Here is a 21,896-nt window from a genome sequence, read left to right on the forward strand (position 1 = left end):
TGTATATTTTGTATTTGAATCTGTAGTTTAAACACGTAGGCAATTTCTATTACATGTATATTATATTGTAATTTGCAGCACACACCAATTTTATACTATATATTTACTATATGATATATCTCAGCCTAATTACTGATATACTACATTTACTCATGTGCCATGTCTTTGTTTGTCACAGTTGCTTGTTACTGCAATACTAGCGTAGCGCATACTACTGGAGACAAATTTCCTGTTTTACATACTTGTCCAATAAAGATGATTAGATTATTCTGATGAACCTACTCCTGTACTCAGTGATGGCGTCGTGGAAAACTGGCCTGACTTCAGCGCAGGCAGCGTGGGTTCAATCCCCACTCAGTGATGGTGTGAATGTAATCTTGAGTTGCTGTTTGAATGTGTCATGTGATTGAGTGCCAACCATTCAACACTGTAAACCCAAATAGTCGTGCAGGAGGCTAATTGTGGTTTTATTGCTGTCATGCTTATCCTCATTATAATTGGGGTGGCCTATCCTAAGATGGCTATGGGTAAAAGGCAAGACTAGTCATTGGTCAGTGACAGGGCACATACAGACAAACAAGCATTCACACACAAATCCATACGTATGGATAATCTAGCAGCTTTAATTGATCAAAGGATGATGTTTTGGAATTTGGAAGGAAGCCCTAAAGAAAGTCAGACAAGCACTGGAAGATCATGCGCACTTTTACCACTGTGCTGTCTGGGGGTTTAAAAACGGAAAAATATCCATCCATCATTGTGTGTCAATGAGCTGTTGCCTCTGCCAAGGGGGACCAAACTTTTTTTTTTTTAATTGAGAGCTTTTTCTTGAGTACTGATAAGTATGAAGGTCTGGTCAAAGTAAATGTACTTCAATTACCTTCACGTACTATTAACAATCACAACAATGTGGTCCTTGGGTGCGCCCTGCAGCGAAATATCCTCGAAATATAGGTGGAGATTTTTGAGAGAAAAAAATAATAATAAAGTAACAACGGTTTTCATGCCTGTTGACGTTAAATAATCATAATTCACTTCATTTTGGGAGAATCTGCCGCATGTCAGTGAGTCATTTATGTATTTTGGGCTGTGTGTTCATGGGATATTTATAGTTGAGCATCGGCCCTCGCCTGGAGCGCCGGGCGCCCCTCCAGGCGATCGCTGCACAGCGCCCCGTGTGGCTAACCGCGGCATTACCCAAAGCAGCAGGACCGCTGCGTTTTCGCCGCTGTGCGCCGACAGGAGGGATGTGACCCCGGAACAGGACGCCACACGCTCCATTCAAACACAGCGCACAAGAAAGAAAAGCTGGACCAGGAGGGGTAAGATCACCTTTGTTCATTCCTTGAAATGACAGTGGTCGGATTCGGGGTATTTTCAAGAACGCTGGCTTTTCAGCTCTCAAGCAGAGTAGCGGCACCTGGTTGGCGTTCGCACCCAAAGGGAACTTGTTCATTCCAGGCTTTTGTCTCGGGCATGCTAGCCACTTAGCTTGGCTGGTTAGCATCGGCTACTTTACTCAGCGGTAATCGGCGACTCAATACATAAATGAAAAGATGTTAAGTCATACATAAACGCGAGTCGGTTATTCTGCACTTTGCCCGTGCTGTGTTCCACGGTGGGGGGAAAAAACGTTGAAAAATCGTGACCAAAATGTTCGCTTGCTTGCTAGGCGGCAGCGCTGCTTCAGTTTGAACGTCCCGCAACGCAACTTGAACCCATCACTGCAATTATGGCTTTCTCTTTTAAAGAAAAACACATTTTACAGATCCGTTTCGTGAGTTTGATTTGTATTTCATTTAGATGTACGAGGGAAACGAGTGACAACGTCAGAGTAGCTGTCAGCCTAAAAGAACGTAAATTACATCAACAATTAGATTCACTCATTCGTCTGCATCACGATATAACAGTGTTTCCCAGCCTTTACTGGACTCAGGCGCACATTTTATATGGGAAAAGTAGCTCACCAGCATTGAAAATCAACATCAGAAAAGGTATCGAGTATAATGCATACTGTATGCATACATGCATACCTACAGTAGAGGTTAATTGTACCTGCAGAGCATTTTCTGCCTGTCAATATACGGAGCTGGCATGGGTAGATAGATAAAAATTATGTGTTGTTCTTAATTTGATTTGTTGACGAATGAAGTGAAATTGCATTGTTTCCCGTGACACACTTTAGGATTTTTCCCCAACACATGAATGTACTGCCCCACAGTGGCTGTGATTCGTTGGACCTATTTCAGTTATCAAATTATGCATGTAAATATAAAACCTATAAAGAGTGAGCATCTATGCTCATATTTTCCCAACCCCTCAATTGGTTTTCTGTCTGAATCCGCTAATGGCTCAACTCCTCCTCAGCTTTTCTATTTTTGGATCATGGATGCATTGTGCCACCCTGCCTCACAGTGTTCGCTTTCTGCATGTGAGGTTGCTGACGGCCATTTATGTATCGTAGCTGGCAGCCTTTCAGGAGTTTTGGGGAGAGAGCCGGCCCGATTGGGGTCAAGTGCTGCAACCCCCTCCTGGCAGTGAGCGGCTTTTCTCATGTGCCGCAATATGTCAACCGTGCCCTGGTTTGCGCATCAACTTTAGTGAATGTCTTGCGGAGGCTGGATTCTGTTATTTTGGCAAACTTGCTCAACAGTTGCTTGTGAGCTGCGGATAAACTCCCCCCCATCCCCGCCTGCTTGGCTTAGCGCAGGCTTTTGACACTTTCTCAGCATTACCGGGGCCATATAATAGCCTCCTGTGGTTTGTTAGATTGACTCGAAATATGCATCTGCCCTTTTGTCACTCAACGCCACTTGTCCAAACTGACAGATGGCTCCAGAAGACCAAAATGCGATTTTTACTCCGGAGTTACTTATAATCCGGAAAATACGGAAGTTGAGAACGAGTAAGCAGTGTCGTTGCAGCCAAGGAGGTTTCTCTGTTTGACGTCTCTTGTTTCAAGACAGTGGGCGGCCCGGTAGTCCAGTGGTTAGCACGTGGGCTTCACAGTGCAGAGGTACCGGGTTCGATTCCAGCTCCGGCCTCCCTGTGTGGAGTTTGCATGTTCTCCCCGGGCCTGCGTGGGTTTTCTCCGGGTGCTCCGGTTTCCTCCCACATTCCAAAAATATGCGTGGCAGGCTCATTGAACACTCTAAAATTGTCCCTAGGTGTGAGTGTGAGTGCGAATGGTTGTTCATTTCTGTGTGCCCTGCGATTGGCTGGCAACCGATTCAGGGTGTCCCCCGCCTACTGCCCGAAGACAGCTGGGATAGGCTCCAGCACCCCCCGCGACCCTAGTGAGGATCAAGCGGCTCGGAAGATGAATGAATGAATGAATGAATGAATGAATGTTTCAAGACACAATTGATCAACAATCAGTCTTGCACAGTTATGACCAAAGCATGATGATCAGAACGTTCAGATGGATTCTTCCATCCCACTGAATTTAATATAAAAAGTACAACTGAATTGATAAACTGTTACGCAAATCACTATAGTGCTACGCCATCATTTGCCATGAAATATGACTTGGTTTATTGTTTTTACATTTGAATATTCATGGTGTTTAGGTCATATTCACACATAAGTAATTTAATATAGTAAAAGTGTTAATGAAAAAAAAAATACTGATTGTAAAATGAATAATAACTGTACACTTAATAGAGTTTTCCTGATGAGGGCAGTCTGACCCCGAATGCAGCATTCCTTTTTTCCAAAACTGAGCAATTGTGAGGTCAGTCAGCGTTCCCTAACTGCGGATCACTTTCAGCAGCAGAGCTTCTGAGATATCTTTGCACATTCCTCATGGCGTTCTACACATCAAAACTATATTCCCCTCGTATGGACATCAGAGAATGATTCTCAAATCAGAATTGGATGCCGCGCCTTGACGTGCACACGTTTGAAATCTTGCGGCCCGAACCCCCGAGGAGGAACTCAAAGGGGGCAGCTTCTGTTGCATTTCCTTTGAGCTTCCCTCAGCAAGGACTTTGGGCAGAGCCTCGTTTATGACTGATGCTATGTGGCACCATATACTCAACCATGAGCTCAATGAGATAAAACGTATCGGATTCCTTTGTAAAAACCGTGCTAGGGATACAGGTTTTGAATCCGGAATCATTCCCTACTCTCCCAAATGGCTTTTGCTCCAACTCGTCACTGCATGCTACTTGAACAAGTAAAAAGCCGCCAACTGCAATTATCCACACGAGTTGACTGCAGAGTCCTCTTGAACTGTGTTGCGAACCAAAACGTCAACAACAAACCCCGAACCAGTACCACACGTGTCGTCAACATTTTCCCAGGCGCAGAACTTCCTGTGTAGACGCCGTCTTTTTCAGCGACGTGCGTCCCGTCAGATTTAAGATAAGATAAGATAAGATATCCTTTATTTGTCCCACAATGGGGAAATTTACAGCCTCCAGCAGCAAGAATGTATGTGAATTTAGATCTCACACCAGAAGGGGGAAGGTTTGCACAGCGTTCTGGTGTGAGAGCTCCGCGATGTTGTGCGCGTCCTCTCAATCGGCCTCTGTTCTTACAGTTTCTCATCTTGATAGACCCTTGGATATCGTTTTTTAAACTACAGTGTCACAAGATGTTGTTGATCGCAATACAGCAGGAATCCGTCCAAATAAATGGCTCCCACTCCGAGGGGCGCCTCCGCCCATAATGTTACATTTCACCTCAAGGCGGAGCTTATTATTTTGGTATTACGATAATCACTTTTTTTGTTGAAGCAGATCTGTTCACTTGAGCTGGATTGTTGGGAGTTTATGCCTCAAGTGGTGACAACAAGACATGACCCACTTATTCACATTTGCACAATCCAGTTCATCGCCATTGTTTGCCAAGACTGTAGCCATTGTTGTCGGCACGGTCCATGTGCGGAGGTGGCTTCAAACATGGGCAGATCGTCCACATTCAGTGAGTCGGAGCAAGCGTTTTCCTCCGGCCTCTGGGGTTTTGGCATCTGTTTCTCACCGCCGACTGCCAATTGTGTCCGTTCGTAGTTATTACCTCCGCTGGGCAGGACAAAAAAACTGTGTGAATGAGTTTAGTAAACACCATTATATCTTGGTGGAGCGGAGCACAAAATGGATGCAGGGACCGTTGAGTTCTTGAATACACTTTAACACAGTATAATATTTGATCTGATTATTCCATTCATCGATTAAAAAAAAAAAATCACTTCTAAAAATATTCACGAGTGACAGCGGCCCTATCAACCGCAATTTGTTACTTTGTGTTGTGTACGTACCGCTGTGGTACCGGCTGAACTTTGTTCAAAATGAAACGATTCAGAACTGTGGTTATTCTCTGTCTTTTCGAGACACTTTCCTGCTGGCTCACAACATCACACCGATTTCTTTTTACGCAGTTTTGCATGTCACTGTGGTTTGTGTGGAAAAATCTGTTATTTATTTTTCATATATATACAGTATATATATATATATGTATAATTACCAGAGTTATTTGATGACTTTGTGAGACAGTCAGGAATTTGAATGTCTAGAGCAGTGGTCCTCAACTAGAAATGCTGTAGGTCCACTTTTTTTTTTTTTATATATAAGACCAAGGTCCGGTCCCATGCACGGCTGTCATGGGGAGCAGGGCTCATTTAGTGCTCATTTAGTATGGTCAAGCAAAGCTTATACAAATCAACACTCCTCACAACCAACCAATAATGGGGTGCATGAAAATAACAATTATTAACTTTGCCAGTACACAGCAAATAAAGAGAGGTATTGTATTGAGGCACAGGAACTCTTTTATTTTGTTAAGTTGTGCCTGCTTAAGAATAGAAATAGCCCTTTTAGGGAAATAAGACATTTTTACTTTGACTTTGTTAAACAGTAGTTGTCTTTTTTTCCCCTTAATTTAACAAAAGCAAAACAAAATACTCATTTTACCAAAATAAATACTAAACATGAAAACAAAAATATTATTTTCATTTGTACAATTCCCCTTTTCACATCCCCTCTGAAATCACTGAAAAATATATCAGAAGAGGAGTTAAGAACCATTTTAAATACTGACACAAGGGAGCACAGGAATGTGCAGTGCTGTTCTTCCACTAAAGGTGAATGCAATGTCTGAGGCATGCAAATATTATTTGAGGACGCCATTGGGATGTTCATTTACCACGTTGCGGTGTTCTGCTGTTAAACAGCTACAAACATCCCCGGGTAGTTCGGTCACTGTTTTCATTACCAAGCCGTATTATTGTGCAGTGCAGCTGGTTGGCAGCAAACCAGCTCAACGGAATAACTGTCCGAATTGACTTGGATATTCCAGTCTGTGGTCACATAGCTACTCTCCGGGAATGGGCCAGGTTGTTGGCAGTTCAGTTGGCACCCATTGCACCATGCCTGCAGCCTACTTAGGTTTCCCCACACATTGGCTGAGGTTACTCGTGCGCCTCGCTTGTGATTCCAAGTTATTTGTCACGCTGTGGTTTTCTCCAGATCAGCCACAATTCGGCGTAGACATCTACTGTCATAATATGTCTCGGCTCCACTTAGTGTGACTGAACGTTTTGGGAGGAGACTCATCTTTTGCCTCATATCCTCTTCATCTGCTTCCTGGAGGAGTTTGTTTTGTGAAAACAGTCCAGTGTTGTGCTCGTGCGAGCTGCGGATTCAGCCAACTAGCAAGCGGCACAAGTGGACAGGGCCAAGCCCAACACTCCCTGCCCTTGGTGACCCTCTGCAAATATGAGGACCTATCACATTGCATGTAATCCCCGAAAGCGGACTCAGCTCAGTCGGTGTTAATTGTTAATAATATCCTTTTATGAGTTTCTCATCTTCTCTCTCAGATAGGAAATGTTATGTCACCACTGTGTTATTTAAAACGTCAGTCATTTCACTCTGTGATGTCTATTCGAAATGTTGTCGAAATTTGGCAAATAAAGACTGAAAAGAGGCCCATCTTATTTGCACCAGCTGCTTATCTTGTTCCAAATCCAAAAGTCATGATTTATTTTCCACGTGCACATTGATGGATTCGAGATTCCCCACAAAGAGGTGTTTGGAAAAACAAAATTATTACCACACTAGCCTGTAATCAACTGTTCAGCCTGTTCATATTGTTGTGAATGGGACAGTCATCCGTTGAAAGGAAATCCCGGCCTTCAATGCGCACGTGTACCGATCGCAACTTTGTGCTCTATTAAAAGACTTTGTCAGGATGAATGTCAAAACAAATCATGATACTATGAACCAGTGCTACAGGATTCAGGAACTCCCCGCGAATGCTGCAATTGTCCCCACGCCTCCAGCGGACTGGATGCCAAAGATTTTTGCTGTCTTGGTGCAAGCAGGCAAGTGGGACTTGGAAGTAGTAACTGCACAAATTATTGCATTTAACACCCGCAGGCATTCATAAATTACAGATTTATCATCGAAGAAATAAATCCGTGACGAGGGATAGGTATTTTAACAATAGGTTTTCTTGGTGCACCTAGAGCATTCACATTTTTTCAAAAGACAGAAATCAATATTCTGATTTCTTGGACGTAGTATTTGTTCTGTAAAGTATTTACATCTGCAGTGGTTGTGAAAGCTCTAGATAAAAAAGCTGTATTGTATTGTATTCCCTTTAGCATAGCTCCATCTAGTGCAGGAGTGTCAAAAAATTTTTGTTGCAGGCCACTTCGGAGTTACAGCTGCCCTCGGAGGGCCGATGCAAAATGTCAACGTTATTTATTTCCCATGACAATTTGACAATTCGGTCCAGATTTCAGCAAGGCTAATGAAAGTTAACGCACATGATTTGCTCTCGCGGGCCACATAAAATGATGCGACAGGCCAGATCTGGCACCCGGTCCTTGACTTTGACAGCTGTGATCTCGTTAATGCATAATGCAAGCACAGCCACTGTTTTAGCTTCTATGCACCTTATAATGCGGTGCGCCCTATATATGAAAACAGTTTTAAAATGGGAATTGTAAGTGCGCCACGCCTGATACTCCGAAGTACTTCATAATGTGGAAAATACGCTACTTTCATGGTACAGTATGACGATCCACCCTCCCCCATCCAGATTACTGACATACCCGTCATGCGAAACCTGGGAATTTGTGCACAACAACCAAATAGGCATCACTCATTGAATTCAGATGGTGTCTCTAACTCGGGGGTCGGCAACACGCGGCTCCAGAGCCGCATGCGGCTCTTTAGCGACATCTAGTGGCTCCCTGGAGCTTTATTAAAAAAAAATTGAAAATGGAAAAATATTTTGATATAAGGCTTATATAGCTCAAATAGATATAAATACATTTTCCATCTCCGAAAAAAGAGAGCTGTGGTGTTGGTTTTTTAAAATGTACACTTTATTTATTTTTAACAGTCTCGACAAACACAGACACGTCTGCGTCTGACTCCGTGCCTTCTCTTCTCGTTCGACTCGAGAGGCGTTCAAAAAACCCGCCGAAATTAATGATCACTTCACTGACACTCAGAAAAGCGAAAATAATGCACAAAAACAAAAAAAATCAAGCGAGAAAATTACAAAATAAAATCTATGGGGGCGTTTGCGAACACACAACAAAGGAATGAATAACATCAACAATTCTGAGACAGTCTCCAGTCTTCCAGTCTCTGACATACATACAGCATGTTTTTCCTTCATTGAACGTTTTATAGAAGGCTTTTATTTTTTTGCGGCTGCAGACATTTTTTTTTTTTGTCCTATATGGCTCTTTCAACATTTTGGGTTGCCGACCCCTGCCCTAACTCCTTAATTTTCTAGTTTTCTTGAGACGTGAGTTCTCTTGACATCCATTTGTAAAATGTGCCTCAATTTAAATGTTGTCCACAGAGAAGCGCCAAGTATCCACCAGCTGTTTAAAGGCGTTATTTGCGTCATTAAAATGTGTGGGGCTTTTAGCGCCGGCGTTACTGAATTCTACGTTGATCAATGAGGCTCCTTTGCATAGAGGTGCGCAATATCTACGGCAAATATATGCATATTACCTCATTTAATTATACGTACATATACCACCGGCGCACCGAGACGCATTCTGCTTGGTATCTCAGTTAGTGACGCCTTCCATTCATCATCTGCGCGTGCTTTATGGATTAGTCACGGGCTGTTTGCTCCATTTTTATCGGATGGCACCACGCATAAGCCACGCAATCCTTTTGTGAATTCAGCCCCTCGGTGTTAAACAATCCAGTTAGTTTAAGGTTTATGCAATTGCTGCCCTTTAGTAACAGCATAGGTTGTTCCCAAAATATTTTTACTTCTTGACTTGAAAAATTGCTTGAATGGTTGAATTTGAGGCCCCTTTTCTGACTTCGTGGAAAAGCCCCAGTGAGCGAGGCTAAAGTGTTCGGATGAAAGGATGAATGTCCTGCCTGTTCAAAATGGCATTAAAGCACTGATGGTGGATAGTCTCATCACTTTTTGTGCCGGGTGGTCAAATGCATTTGCTAAACACATTTCTGTTCCTAAGGCATAAACAAAACGAATAATTGAATATCCATAGACTTTCTGAGATTAATTTGTTCCTCTAATTGCATAGTTAAGATTGACAGTGAGAAAATAAGCATGATATTTTTATTTTGTTTTTTTAATCGCTTGGTTAGAATACAAATTACAACCTTCGAGACAGTGTGCTGCCTAGGTGCCGTTAAGACACTTTGTCCACATTTTCAAACACACAAGCGAATCCAAACGTTCCTTTCATACAAGCAAGTCATCCTATTTCATACAGAAAATGAATCTGGAACATTAAAGCCCCCAACCTCCCGGCAGAAGCAGATGTACAAATGTTATCAAGTCTCAAAATAGCTATGAATATTAATGATCCTTTGTTGTATTATCGTTCCATTCTTGGGAGGGGAGGGGGTTTTCAAGCACTGTTAGGCGATTAGTCATTGATCATCCACCAGATCCAAGGCAACATTGTAATTTAACTCATTCACTCCCAAAGACGTTTTTAAACGTCTTTTCAGACTTGGTCTGGAATTGTCTGGTACTGAATAAGTTAATATATTTTTATTTATTTGTTGTCTATGGAGTGTGCAGAAAGCAGATCTGCCACCAGGTTTGACTCATGATGCGGTATGCTTTGGCCAGTGACGTGACACATAAAAATAGGAAGCCAAATTAGAAGATTAGTCTATATTTCACACTCTAAAAACACTTGGGTCAGAAGTAACGAATTTGGGGTTACATTTGAACAGTTTCTGTGTTTCAAAAAGTGAATCGTTCCTTTTTTTCATTTGTATTAGTATATTAATTATAATTCCCCCAATTGTTTTGATCGTAATAAACCAACATTAAAACTTTCACATCTCTATTCGGCCCTGACAAATGAATTCATTAAATAGCCATTTTCAAAAATCTGCCAATTTTATGTACTGATTTTGCACGTTAACATAACAAAGGCCTAGTCCTTTGTGTGAAATGTCAACTGTTCTCTATTGTAAGTGTTAAATTTGAATTCGTGTTTATTTAAAATACTGTCGGCGATTAATCGGATATTTTATTCTGACAAATATCAGGTAGCCACTTCGAAAAGTGAAAATAGGTTTCGCCCAAAAATAATGTGAACGGGTGAATTCTTCAAGAGGCAACCTTGAATAAGTGGGCGGGGCCTTGTATTCGTATCTGATATGAATTCCCTCACATATTTAGTTTAATTTTGTGCTGAAGTACATATTTTCGAAAACTCGGGTACTCCGCTTAACATGTCGGAAGATAATGCTGAAAGCCAACAGTCGACTGAGAACAGACCTTGGAAAAGGTGCACGGGATCAGATCAGAGTCAATTCACATGCTCCCACTGACACCCAAAACAGCAGCTCCATCCATGTACCCTTCATTTACATTTGAGCCAGCTCTTGAATTAACTATCGCTCTTCATCAAAGAGCTGTCAACATTGATTAGTGGCCCTTTTATATCGATAAGAGCCCCAATTAAATTGCCAGAACCGTCGGCGTCACTGTGACTCTTGACGACAAAATTCTTCAGGAAGGACCGCATCCTTTCTTGCATACTGATATTCTCCTCGCCGGGGTTTATATTTGGTTTCATTTAGATTCATGACTCTTTGGTTTCGAGTTTGAGCTTACTCAATTAGCAAAAGCCGGCGTGCATTTTAGCACCGTTAGATGTCAAATTCCCATTACACCGGTTGGATATGAAGCTGCACCGCATGCTTGGCGCATACGATAGGCGGGATCTAAAGCAACAGCAACTGACCTTGATGCGTGTGTGTGCGCTTTGCCAGCGTTTTTTATCACCTTCCCCACTTCCTCCCCCTTTGCCTGTATTTTACATCTCTGCAGACAGAATGGCAGTGAAAATAGGTCATTAGTTAGACTGACAAGAAGAGATGGAAGGAGCAGGCAGGGATGAGATCTGTCGAGGGGGAGAAAAAAAAACTTACATTAAATATTAATGAGTCCTTGACAACTGTGTAGCCAGGACGACTGACGAGCTTCTAACGATTTATTCCTGTCTCAGGAGGGGGAAGGGTGCACAGGGTTCTGGTGTGAGATCGTCATTTTAACAGACTGTGCAACATTGGAGCTGCAATTTTTTTCTTGCCCTCGCCTTTTGCCTTTCTGGATGATGAAAGTTTATATTCAGTCATAGATCTGCACAAAATATCGTGAGAAAAAAAATACCCGGTGTAATATGTGTAGCACAAAGAGGTGCATTAAGTTTCATACGGAAGTGTATGCCTTTATCTGCCGTTTCTTTAGTTTTATGTTCAATATCATAATAACATCTATATTGCAATATTCAACACCCATACATATGTTTTTTTTTCCAATGCAGCTCTACTCAGTGCTGTTGCTAAAGTAGCGCAAGGTCCTACATGGCTAGATGTAGATGGCTAAGTCAGGGGTGCCCAACTTTTTATGACCGAAGATCTACTTTTCAAGCCATCCAACCTCTCGCGATCGACCATTACCGCACGTGTACGCATACACACACGCACGCGCACCTGTGTGCATATGCACGCACGCATGTCATGATGAGCAACAGCCATAACGGCCCCTAACATGAATGTAACCGAAAAATAAAGTTTATGAAAAGGAAATCAGTGCTTACATTATTTGACGCGGGGGCGTGGTACACATTTTTGCAGTGTGTGAAATGATTAAACATTTGACATTTACTTTTTCAAAATGCTTCTCCTAGTGATCCTGATTCCTGTACTTTGCCATCTGTGAATTGCAGATGATACCAACTTAGAAGGAAAAACCTTTTTTTTTTATGTATATCGCAATTTCAAGAGTGCCCTTTGCCAAAAGCACCCAAATAGATGTGGATTGTTGTCCACAGAAAAAGTCACAGCGACACCAGTTGGGACTGCAGCTATCAAATGTTTTTAGAATCAATTTTTTTTTAATTGATCGCAGTAATCAGTTCAGGCGGCATTAAACAACATCATGTGCATGTTGAGGTATAGGTATTATTGTTGTCCACTTGTCCTCACGTTCCGCACTAATATCTGTGACTTGCACTGCATGTGGCCTGAAAAGGTGCAAGCTTGGCCCAGTGAGTGGCTGTGTTTCATTCTGTGTGTGTGCGTGTGTATTTGTGTGTGTGCGCAGAGCCACAGGAGCAGGGGGGATGAACCGCGAGGAGGCCCCGGGAAAGTCTCCTGAAGACATGTACATCCAGCAGAAAGTGCGGGTCCTGCTAATGCTCAAAAAAATGGGATCAAATGTACGTGCAACACATTCTGGTTACTCTATTCATTTACATGGTGTGGGAAAATGTGCAACACATCGTCTAACAGCAATAATAATCCCACTGTGCACTGCTGAAAGAAGATTGATGATTTATTTCTGATATATTGTGAACACAATTTTCAGCTTACGCCAAGTGAAGAGGCTTTTCTCCGGAATTATGCAGGTGTGGTCCACAGTCAGATGAGCCAGCTGCCACAGCACAGCATCGATCAGGGTAAGGCTGACTTACACGCAGCAGAGCATCCGGTTTAATGTATTCACACGTCACAGAGGCACTTTTGTGACAGCCACGCAACTGGAAGTAATCTCTGCACACATTTTTTTTCTGGCGTGTGCGCCCCAGGAAGACCTCACAGATTCCCTGACTCAAGCCCTCTGAGTGGCCCACAGCACTCTGGGATGACTCACACAAGCGAATGAATCATCCTGTGTGCATTTTTTTAACAGCCTCTTTCCACGCATGTCCCGGGCAGAGCTCTGAACGGCGCTAGTCTGACCTCTGTCAGAGTGATCAAGCGTTCAGAGATGTGATTTAGTGAGAGAAGGTTGCTGTGATGGATTTTGCCACGAGAGGGCGCCTTTGACCACATTTCACTCCAACCCCGCCTTCCTCGCGAGACTGCCATCAGATGGCACTCTCATGGCGCTACATAAAAAACAATGCACCGACCTGCCATTGCCTGCAGTACCTAACGATGTTCTGTATCATATAACAATTTTTACTCATACAAAAAAAACAATCGATTTTGGCCCTTACCAAATGGAAGTTAGTTTTTATTTCACATCAGTTTGTACTGCACGTTCTTGCTCTGCCCCCCCCCCCCCCCCACCCTATCTATATCTGTGCAAGTAGGGAGACCCTCAGTACTTATGAACAAACACAGCTGGCAAAAAGGTGTGCTGAGTATCCATTATACATCACAGAAAGAGACAGTTCAGTGTCTGTTGGCAGATTGCCGGCCCCCCTCCCACTGTGTGCTAATAAATAATTAGTGGTGTTCGTCTTATCCAAAGTGCAGTAATTAGGCCTGGTGGAGCTCACTGTAGTGCCTTTAATCACTTGGAAATGTTCAATCCAGAGCTCAAGGACATTCGTTAGAACCATTGAGGTGATTTGAAAGGAGACGCATTGGATATGAATTCCACAATCTGATCTTATTTACATGTAGCAATCGCGCGCCGCTATATGTGATTGTTTGTAATCAGACGGCTACTTTAATCCGGAAATGATTCCTCTGTAATTGTTATTGCTATTGTAATGTATACATTTAAGGCAATTTAATGTAATGAGCAATAACTGCAAAATATACTTTTGCGGGATAATGAAAGGAAAGGAAAGTTTCTTTGCAATTGTAAGGTTGTTGGGGTTTTTTTTCCCAAGTGAGCTGGAGTACTGAAAGGGATCAAGCTGTACACACCTTGATCGTGGTGTGATCTTCAACATGAAAAAATGGACATTTTCTCAACCTCACAACAGATGCAGCAGAAATGCGTTAATAGCATGATAGCACCCTTTTTTACCACTTCCTCTTTCCTTGTGCTGCTGTGATTATCTTTAATGGACCCACGTGTTGTTTTGTTGTCGCATGACCTAGCACGTGCCATCCATGTCAGGTTGGTATGAAAACTGTGATCAAAAAGTAACGCGACTATATTTGCTTCAGCGGTTGGCATTTTGAAAGACTCTCGGGTGGATGATGACTCCTCCGTCTCAGCATGTCAAGTGTCCGTTATGGGCTTCCTTTTCTGAACAGCAAGATGTCATGCCTTTGACATGACACAGCAATATGCTGATAATTTGGAAACGCATTGAAGCCATCCAAAAAAAAAACCCACAATGGTCACGTAGCTCCTTTTGTAAAGCAGCGTCCCCGTGGGGGTGGGGGGGGGGGGTTCTCATTGTGATGCAACAGTGTCAGTGGCATGTGTCAGACCACAGCCTCATCGATTAGGCGCCAGGGCCACAACAATCATGATGAGTCGTGCTGCACTCAGTATAGTTTGAGTTGGACAAGCAATTTCTCATTTTGAATGAGGGGGGGGTTCAATGTAATCTGGCCCCGCTTCTCTAACACAAGCTGCGGTTTCCTCTTTGCGCAGAAACTTGAAACATCAATACGGGCGTTGCTCGTAGAGATTTGCATTGGACCTATTTTTAATTGGCTCATTACCATAGACGCAAAGACGAAATATTTTGCAATTTTAATCAGGCCGAGCGGGGGCAGCTTTTCTGTCATGGTTTTGAAAATGGGTTCTTTGATTTATTTATCTATTTTTATCTGCTGTTGATACCCTACGGTTTGTTGCGGTTTGTATTTGACTAGATTCCTTCCAGATCCCAATTAACTCATTCAATACCAGACAATTCTGGACCAAGTCTGAAAAGATGTTTAAAAACGTCTTTGGGAGTGAATTAGTTAAAAATAAGAAAAAACAATTTCTGAAATACAATATCTTGTGGTAATATTATCGAAATAAAAATGAGGGTAACTGTTTTAATTCAAATTCAGCATTGGTTGAATGATAATAATAATTAATTAAACAGTAAGTGAGACCACTGGTCCTCCTTATCCTTATTTAACAAAGTAAAGTTCTTCTGCCCCAGAAACAGGAGGACTCCTCAGCAAAGGCGCAGAGATACGGAGAAGAGTTGCCATAGCAACATCCCTTGTCCCAGGAAATCTTAAGCTCCCCTGTGGGCTTTCGGTGTTGTCGCGACACATTGCAACGGTAGATTGGAAGAAGAAGCTAGCTGGAGCGTTAATTACACAGCCAGAGTGTGATATTTTAATTCTCGTTTGTCAGTCGCATCTGCTCCTGCACAAATACTGTTATGGGCTCTTGTTTCACTTGATGACCTTGAAGTTAAAGGAATGTCCTGTTTCTGATGAACAATTTTCAATAAGGCAAACCTGTCGTGTAAGGCTGGGTTTCCAATGAAAAGTGGACGCTGGTATGGTGAAATGTTTGCTAGCTTAAAAAATACGGTGCGTATCTCACCCATACTGGTGCACTTCTTCTCTACAATGTGTTTCACCGGGATGTCGAAAACGAGCGGCACCTCGTGCATGTTGGTGATGTGGTTGGGCTGTGCATGTGTTTGTCGGCAATCTTTTTGTTGCATTTCAAAAGGCAAAGTATGCGTGTCCCGTTTCACTTGCCGTAGCCCAAGCGGGTGAACTAAGAATGTGGTGATTGGTTGAGAGAACAGTCGGTAGTGGAAGCCAAGTGAGGCTGGCAGAGCGGCAGAATATAGAATTCAAATCTCCGAGTAAGCGTCTAGATTTATTTTAACGCAGAACGTTGCACTTTTTACTGCGGTCGCAGCGGAAGTTGGACGGCTGTGCCTCGCAAGCGTTTCCGTTTATAGGTGCCATTTTTTTTCCCCGATGATGTTTTGCACACTGCACGTCCCGGCACCTTCTGGGGGCGGGGGGTGCTTTTAGCGTCCTGTGTCATGCCCACCCTTCCCACTTGAATGTCCACATGCCGTCCTCAGTTGCATCCGCCTTTCCTCAAAATAAGCACCGTGTCGTCGCAACATCAGTCAATCTAGCGGACCCCCCATTGAAGTCGCACAACAGCATTCACAGATTATGGATTTCGATGCATATATAAAATGACCCGCTTTATTAGCCCCGCCCCCATCCATTTTGGAGAAAATTTAAGCCTTTTATGTACGTCTTATGGTCGTGAAAATACTCTACCTGCTTGAAGTCGCAGATTGTGACCCAGAAGCAAGAATAATACTTGGCCCACGACGAAGGAAACATTCTGCACCTTCCTCGTTTTCACATTAAGTTGGGCTTCTTTTTCAGAGGATGAAACTTCTCAACTTTCTAATGCCTCCTCATCAAAAAAGACTCCATCTCTCTGACTTGAACCCAGTTGATGTTTGCGAGTCCTTCACACTCTCTAAAATCTTACACTTAGTGATTTTTAGCGGTGATCCATCTTCATTTGTGTGTTTTGAAAACCAACTCACCAAAGTGTCTTTCTGAGGACATTAGCAACCGCAGCTATTGTTCCCCTCGCAGTGTTTACGTTGTGCAAATGGGATCACATGCCTGTTTTTGGAAGCTGTTTCTACCGCCGCTGTTGCTGTAATCCCCGACCCAGAAGGGGACATCTCCCAACTATTGCCAGACAACTGAGCTGTGTTGAAACGAGCTAAAAGCACTTTTCCTGCAGCATTCTGGCCATTATCTGTCGCCTGGCAACGCCTTTCAGAGGCCCGGCCTTTCCAGTGCGTCAGCCGCAGCTTCTTTGTGTCGCCTTTCATTGTGTATCGAACGGTGTGCGTGTTCGTTTGTGGCCGAGCGAGGTCCGAACATGACTCATAAAGTGAAACAGAGTCACTTTGCCGGCCCTCCTCCAAGTTCCCGTCGTCCCTTTTAGATATTTCTGCTCAAGCTAAGTGATTTTAAACGTTTTGTTTTGTGTTGTTATGTTTTTTGGCCGAACGCGAGGTGTCGCGTAATTGTTCATTGTTCAAATATCAAGACGCCGTCTCCTGTTTGCTTTCGCTTTTTGGCCGGCTTCTTTACCATAACCTCATTTAGTCGGCCAGTGTGCTCCCACAAGACATGAAGCTTAAAAGTTCACATTAAAAGCACAGAGAGAGGAGGGGGTGGGGGGAACGCCCTGCCAAGCTCGACCTGAATGCCATACAGAAACATAATTGTCTCAGTCTGTTGAGGAGTGTCTGATGTTTGTGCTAAATAAAGGAGAAAGCTCAAGGTTTCTGGCCTACTTCAATATCTGCACAGTAATTAAGTCCAACAGGCACTGGGGGGGCTGTAGAGATAACGGCTTTTTTCTTTTTCTTTTTCAATCACTAGCTGCTGCTTTCTTCGTGACTGAAAAGGTGTTAGCGGCGTCAATGTCAACATTCAGCTTATTGACATATGCACCAGATCACGAGTTGAACAAGAAATGCCTTTTTCAATTGGAACCTGAATAGATGTGCACATGGCTGGGTGTTGTTGGATGTTAATTGACTTCCTTTCGATTATTTTTCATTCGTGTCCAGTTTTGATGGACGGTTTGTGAGGTGAAGCTAAAATGATGATTCAACAGATTTGATCGCATGGAGAATTTTCCACATAAACTGTAATTAAATTCAGCGCTGTTTGGTTATTTGTAGATTTTTAATGAATGGTGCAGATCAAATGGTAGCCCCCAATTCTAACACTGCTTTTGGCCAGGTACGCAACGACAAATCAGCCGATTTCTGTCGTTATTTTTGCCTCTTTCCGGCCGAGGTTGCCAATTGCCCGAAATCTTGTCTTCTAACTGGGGTGTCAAACTCATTTTTGTAGTGGGCCACATTGTAGTGACTGTTTCCCTGAGCGGGCCATTATCCATCCATCCATCCAATTTCCACCGCTTATCCGGGGTCGGGTCGTGGGGGCAGCAGCTCCCCAGCCACTTCTTCGAGCTCTCCCAGGGGGATCCCGAGACGTTCCCAGGCCAGCTGGGTGACATAGTCCACAGACCAGCGTGTCCTGGGTCTTCCTCGGGGTCTCCTCCCGGTGGGACATGCCCAGAACACCTCACCAGGTAGGCATCCAGGAGGCATCCTAATCAGATGCCCGAGCCACCTCATCTGGCTCCTCTCGATGTGGAGGAGAAGCAGCTCTACTCTGAGCCCCTCCCGGATGACCGAGCTTCTCACCTTATCTCTAAGGGAGAGCCCGGACACCCTGCGGAGAAAACTCATTTCAGCCCCTTGTATCCGGGATCTCGTTCTTTCGGTCACGACCCATAGCTCGTGACTATAGGTGAGGGTTGGGACGTAGATCGACCGGTAAATTGCATAAATTGGTAAATGGTGGGCCATTATAACTGTGAATTTTTTGAAACCGTATAAATGTTTGATCACCTCCGCATATTACATATACAGTGCAAAACAAATAGGTGGTTAACTCGTTTTGAAATCAGAAGTCAAGTATAATGGTTCGTTAATGTAATGAGTACGGAATGACATACTGCTCGCAATATCTCTGTGCAATGATGGATTATTACATTTGAAAGTTTAAATTTTTCGTTCAGACTTTAGGCCGCCCGGTGGTCCACTGGTTAGCGCGTCGACTTCACGGTGCAGAGGTACCGGGTTCAATTCCAGGTCCGGCCTCCCTGTGTGGAGTTTGCATGTTCACCCCGTAGGTAGGCTCCAGCACCCCTCGCGACCCTTGTGAGGATAAGGCGGATCGGAAAATGGATGGATGGTTCAGACTTTAGCAAGCATCATGGAAAAGTTGACAGGCTTGGTTTGCTCTCGTGGGCCACACAAAATGATATGGCGAGCCAGATCTGGCCCACAGGTCTTTAGTTTGATACGAGTGTTTTATAAGATTGCCTTGTAAGATTATCCTTTCGTATGAGATGAGTCAAGACTGGATTTGTCCTAATGTGGTCAAAAACCAATCAGGTCAAACCATCTTCAATAATAAACGATACAGTATTTAATGAGCAGCAATACAGCAGACAGCCCGATTCAGGCTGAAGGTCAACTGACGTCTGGGGGGGATATGCTGACGGATTGAACTTGCAAAATCATCTTCCAAAAACGTGTCCCGTCTGACTCTTTGTCTGACAGGCGCAGAGGACGTAGTGATGGCGTTCTCGAGGTCAGAGACGGAGGATCGACGACAGTGACCACGAAGCCCCCCACCCCAATCCCGTCCCACCTGTCCCCGGATATGACACAGATGAGCTCAAGTGTGAAGGATCGACCTAGAAGGGATGGGCAGACCTGTTCTGTCTGTCTACCTTCCAATTTGGAGGAGACACACTGAAAGCGGATCGCCGCGGGTCAACTCCTTGCTCATCCGTCAAAGTGGATGAGTGTGGTAATGCCCAAATTGTGTGGATGAACATCAAATGTAGTTTCTTTTTTTTTTTTTTTGGTTTGTTTGTTTGTTTATTTTGTCGGTCACGTGTTGGATCAAGTGAGAAGCAGCGATGTGAAGTGACTGTGTCTTGATTGATCTTTGGGGCTTCTTTTTATAAGCACCCGCTGCTCCTCTCAGAAAGTCGCGACATAAAGTCTCGGCAGCGTTCTACCGATCGTCTTGTCACTCAACGGCAAACACGGACCATTCCTTTGGTGTGTGTCCCCCCTCCAACCAGGTATTGATTTGTCTTGTTGACCATCACAGTTTTACCGCCGAGCCCGTCAACATTACGGCAGTGAGTAAGGTTTTGTCCAAGGCCATGTTAATTCCTACCTCCGAGGTCAAAAAGATCTATGCCTGCACACTATAGGGAGTTTTGAAGAAAAAAAAACAAAATTCCCTCTACGTTAACACATTTGTCAATGCTCGGCCATGCGTTTTAATATGAAGCCGGCATTAGACGTATTCTCTTCCGAAATAGATGTAGAAAAAAATAACATGGTCATCACACGCATTTCAAAGAGCACATGTCTAAAGGCTTACAAACGAACACTTTTGGGAAAGCTCAGTGTTGAAGGACACTTTTTTTTTTTTAATAGCAGCGTACACATGACCCCTTCTTCTTTTTTGGTTCAATGCACGCATGCCAAAGCGAGCAGCTCGCTGATGTGCGCGCAGGTGTTCACGTTCACAGCAGACTCGCCATTCATCACCGGTGGCCGATTATAGCCGGTGACAGGATCAGTGTGATTTATGTGTAAAACATTGCGTGGAAGGGGATTTTCTTTTTTAAACCCCCTCGCTCCCCCTTCCCCACATTTGAACCGAAGCCCCACTTTGCGCTTGTGCTGCTTTATTTTTGAACGAGTGTGAACAAAAAAAAAAAATTACATGAGAAGACACAGGTGCACATTCTGCCTAAAGCATGGCAGTTGTTGGTTTTGGGTTATTGTGACATGGGGTGGGGGCGGGGGGGCTTTCTTGTACAGTTACTTGGGAAAAGTGATTGTGTGCTTTTTTTTTTAGCACATTGAAACATTTGTTTTAAAAAAAAAGACATGTAATTTATTGTTTACTGAACCGATTCCTGTTCCTCAAACCTATCGTTGCAGTGATCAAAAGTATTTGTTCACTTTTAACTACAAGCAACCAAAACGGCAGAACTGTGTGTGTACTGTTTTTGTTTGTATTGTCTCTATTGCACTACTATCAAATGGGAGATTGGCAAAAAAATATAAATTAACAGACAGATTCTGTTCAGACTGGAAAAAAAAAGTATTTTACTCGACTCGGCATATTGATCTTAACTAATCAGGGTGCTTTTCTAGTTGCGCTCACTATTTAATATGTTTTGACTACACTTGGTATAATTTAATGATGTCATTGCAATGTTTGAACGTCTCGCACGTCTGCCGAGGAGCTTCGCCTCGTCTCACCTTGACCGTTGTGCGCTTTTTATTCCCCCCGCCCCAATGTCCTTAGCAATCATTTTAAACAGCAAAGAAACATCTTTGCTGACTTTTTGTTTGTTTGTTCGTTTTTGTCTATGCATACTTGTTTTCCTCTTCTGAAGCCGTCTTACTGTACATTTTGCTTATCAGGGTTGTTCTGCAACCTTTGTTACTGTGTGTGTGGGTGTGTGTGTGTATGTATGTGTGTGTGTGTGAGAGAGAGCACGCTGCTGTTGGATTTTTACTGTGATTTTGATTTCTAGAAGAGGAGACTTTGTATATTATTTTAATCTCAGTCAACATCGATTCATTGTTTTTTGTTTTGGCTGCTCACAATGTCTTGACTGAAAGCTTCCAAACCTATACCAACTGAACCATTAAAGGCATTTGAAACGGTGACTGCTGTCTTTTATTCATGTCATTGCCAATCCCTAACCTCATAAACTGAATACGTCTGAATATTCGATCTTTTCAAAATGAAGGCATTGATGGAGATGGATTTATTATTATTATTACAGTATTCAAAATATTTAAGGGGGCTCATTTTCTTTTTAGATCACAAAAACCCGGGTGTGTGCTGCTATTGAGTGTGTTTGTACGTGTGTACGTATCTCCCACTGAGTGAGGCAAAACCAAGAGGAATCTGTTTTCATGAGCTCGTTAAACACCAGCCATTTAGGAAATTCCGATTTACTTGAATGCAACGTGTGGCCAGGCTGCGTCTGATTTTGGCGTTGTCGGACTGCATGTTGGAAAAAGTGTTGCCGAGTCTTGCTCAGGTGTGTCCTAGGCTGCCGACAATAAATGGCTACTCTATAAAAATGTT

At 43.3% G+C, this 21,896-nt stretch overlaps 1 protein-coding gene across 1 annotated transcript; it reads left to right on the forward strand.

Annotated features, from left to right (window-relative positions):
• The first annotated feature begins 1,161 nt into the window (after window positions 1-1,161).
• Window positions 1,162-21,469, forward strand: ctnnbip1 (catenin, beta interacting protein 1). The gene is made up of 4 exons (XM_052051935.1): window positions 1,162-1,322; window positions 12,580-12,694; window positions 12,844-12,934; window positions 19,322-21,469. Exons 2-4 carry the CDS (start codon window positions 12,599-12,601, stop codon window positions 19,378-19,380), a joined length of 246 nt encoding a protein of 81 aa, XP_051907895.1. The 5' UTR covers window positions 1,162-1,322; window positions 12,580-12,598; the 3' UTR covers window positions 19,381-21,469.
• The last annotated feature ends 427 nt before the right edge of the window (window positions 21,470-21,896 follow it).

This window comes from Hippocampus zosterae, chromosome 2 (genome assembly GCF_025434085.1).
Source record: "Hippocampus zosterae strain Florida chromosome 2, ASM2543408v3, whole genome shotgun sequence".
NCBI lineage: Eukaryota > Metazoa > Chordata > Actinopteri > Syngnathiformes > Syngnathidae > Hippocampus > Hippocampus zosterae.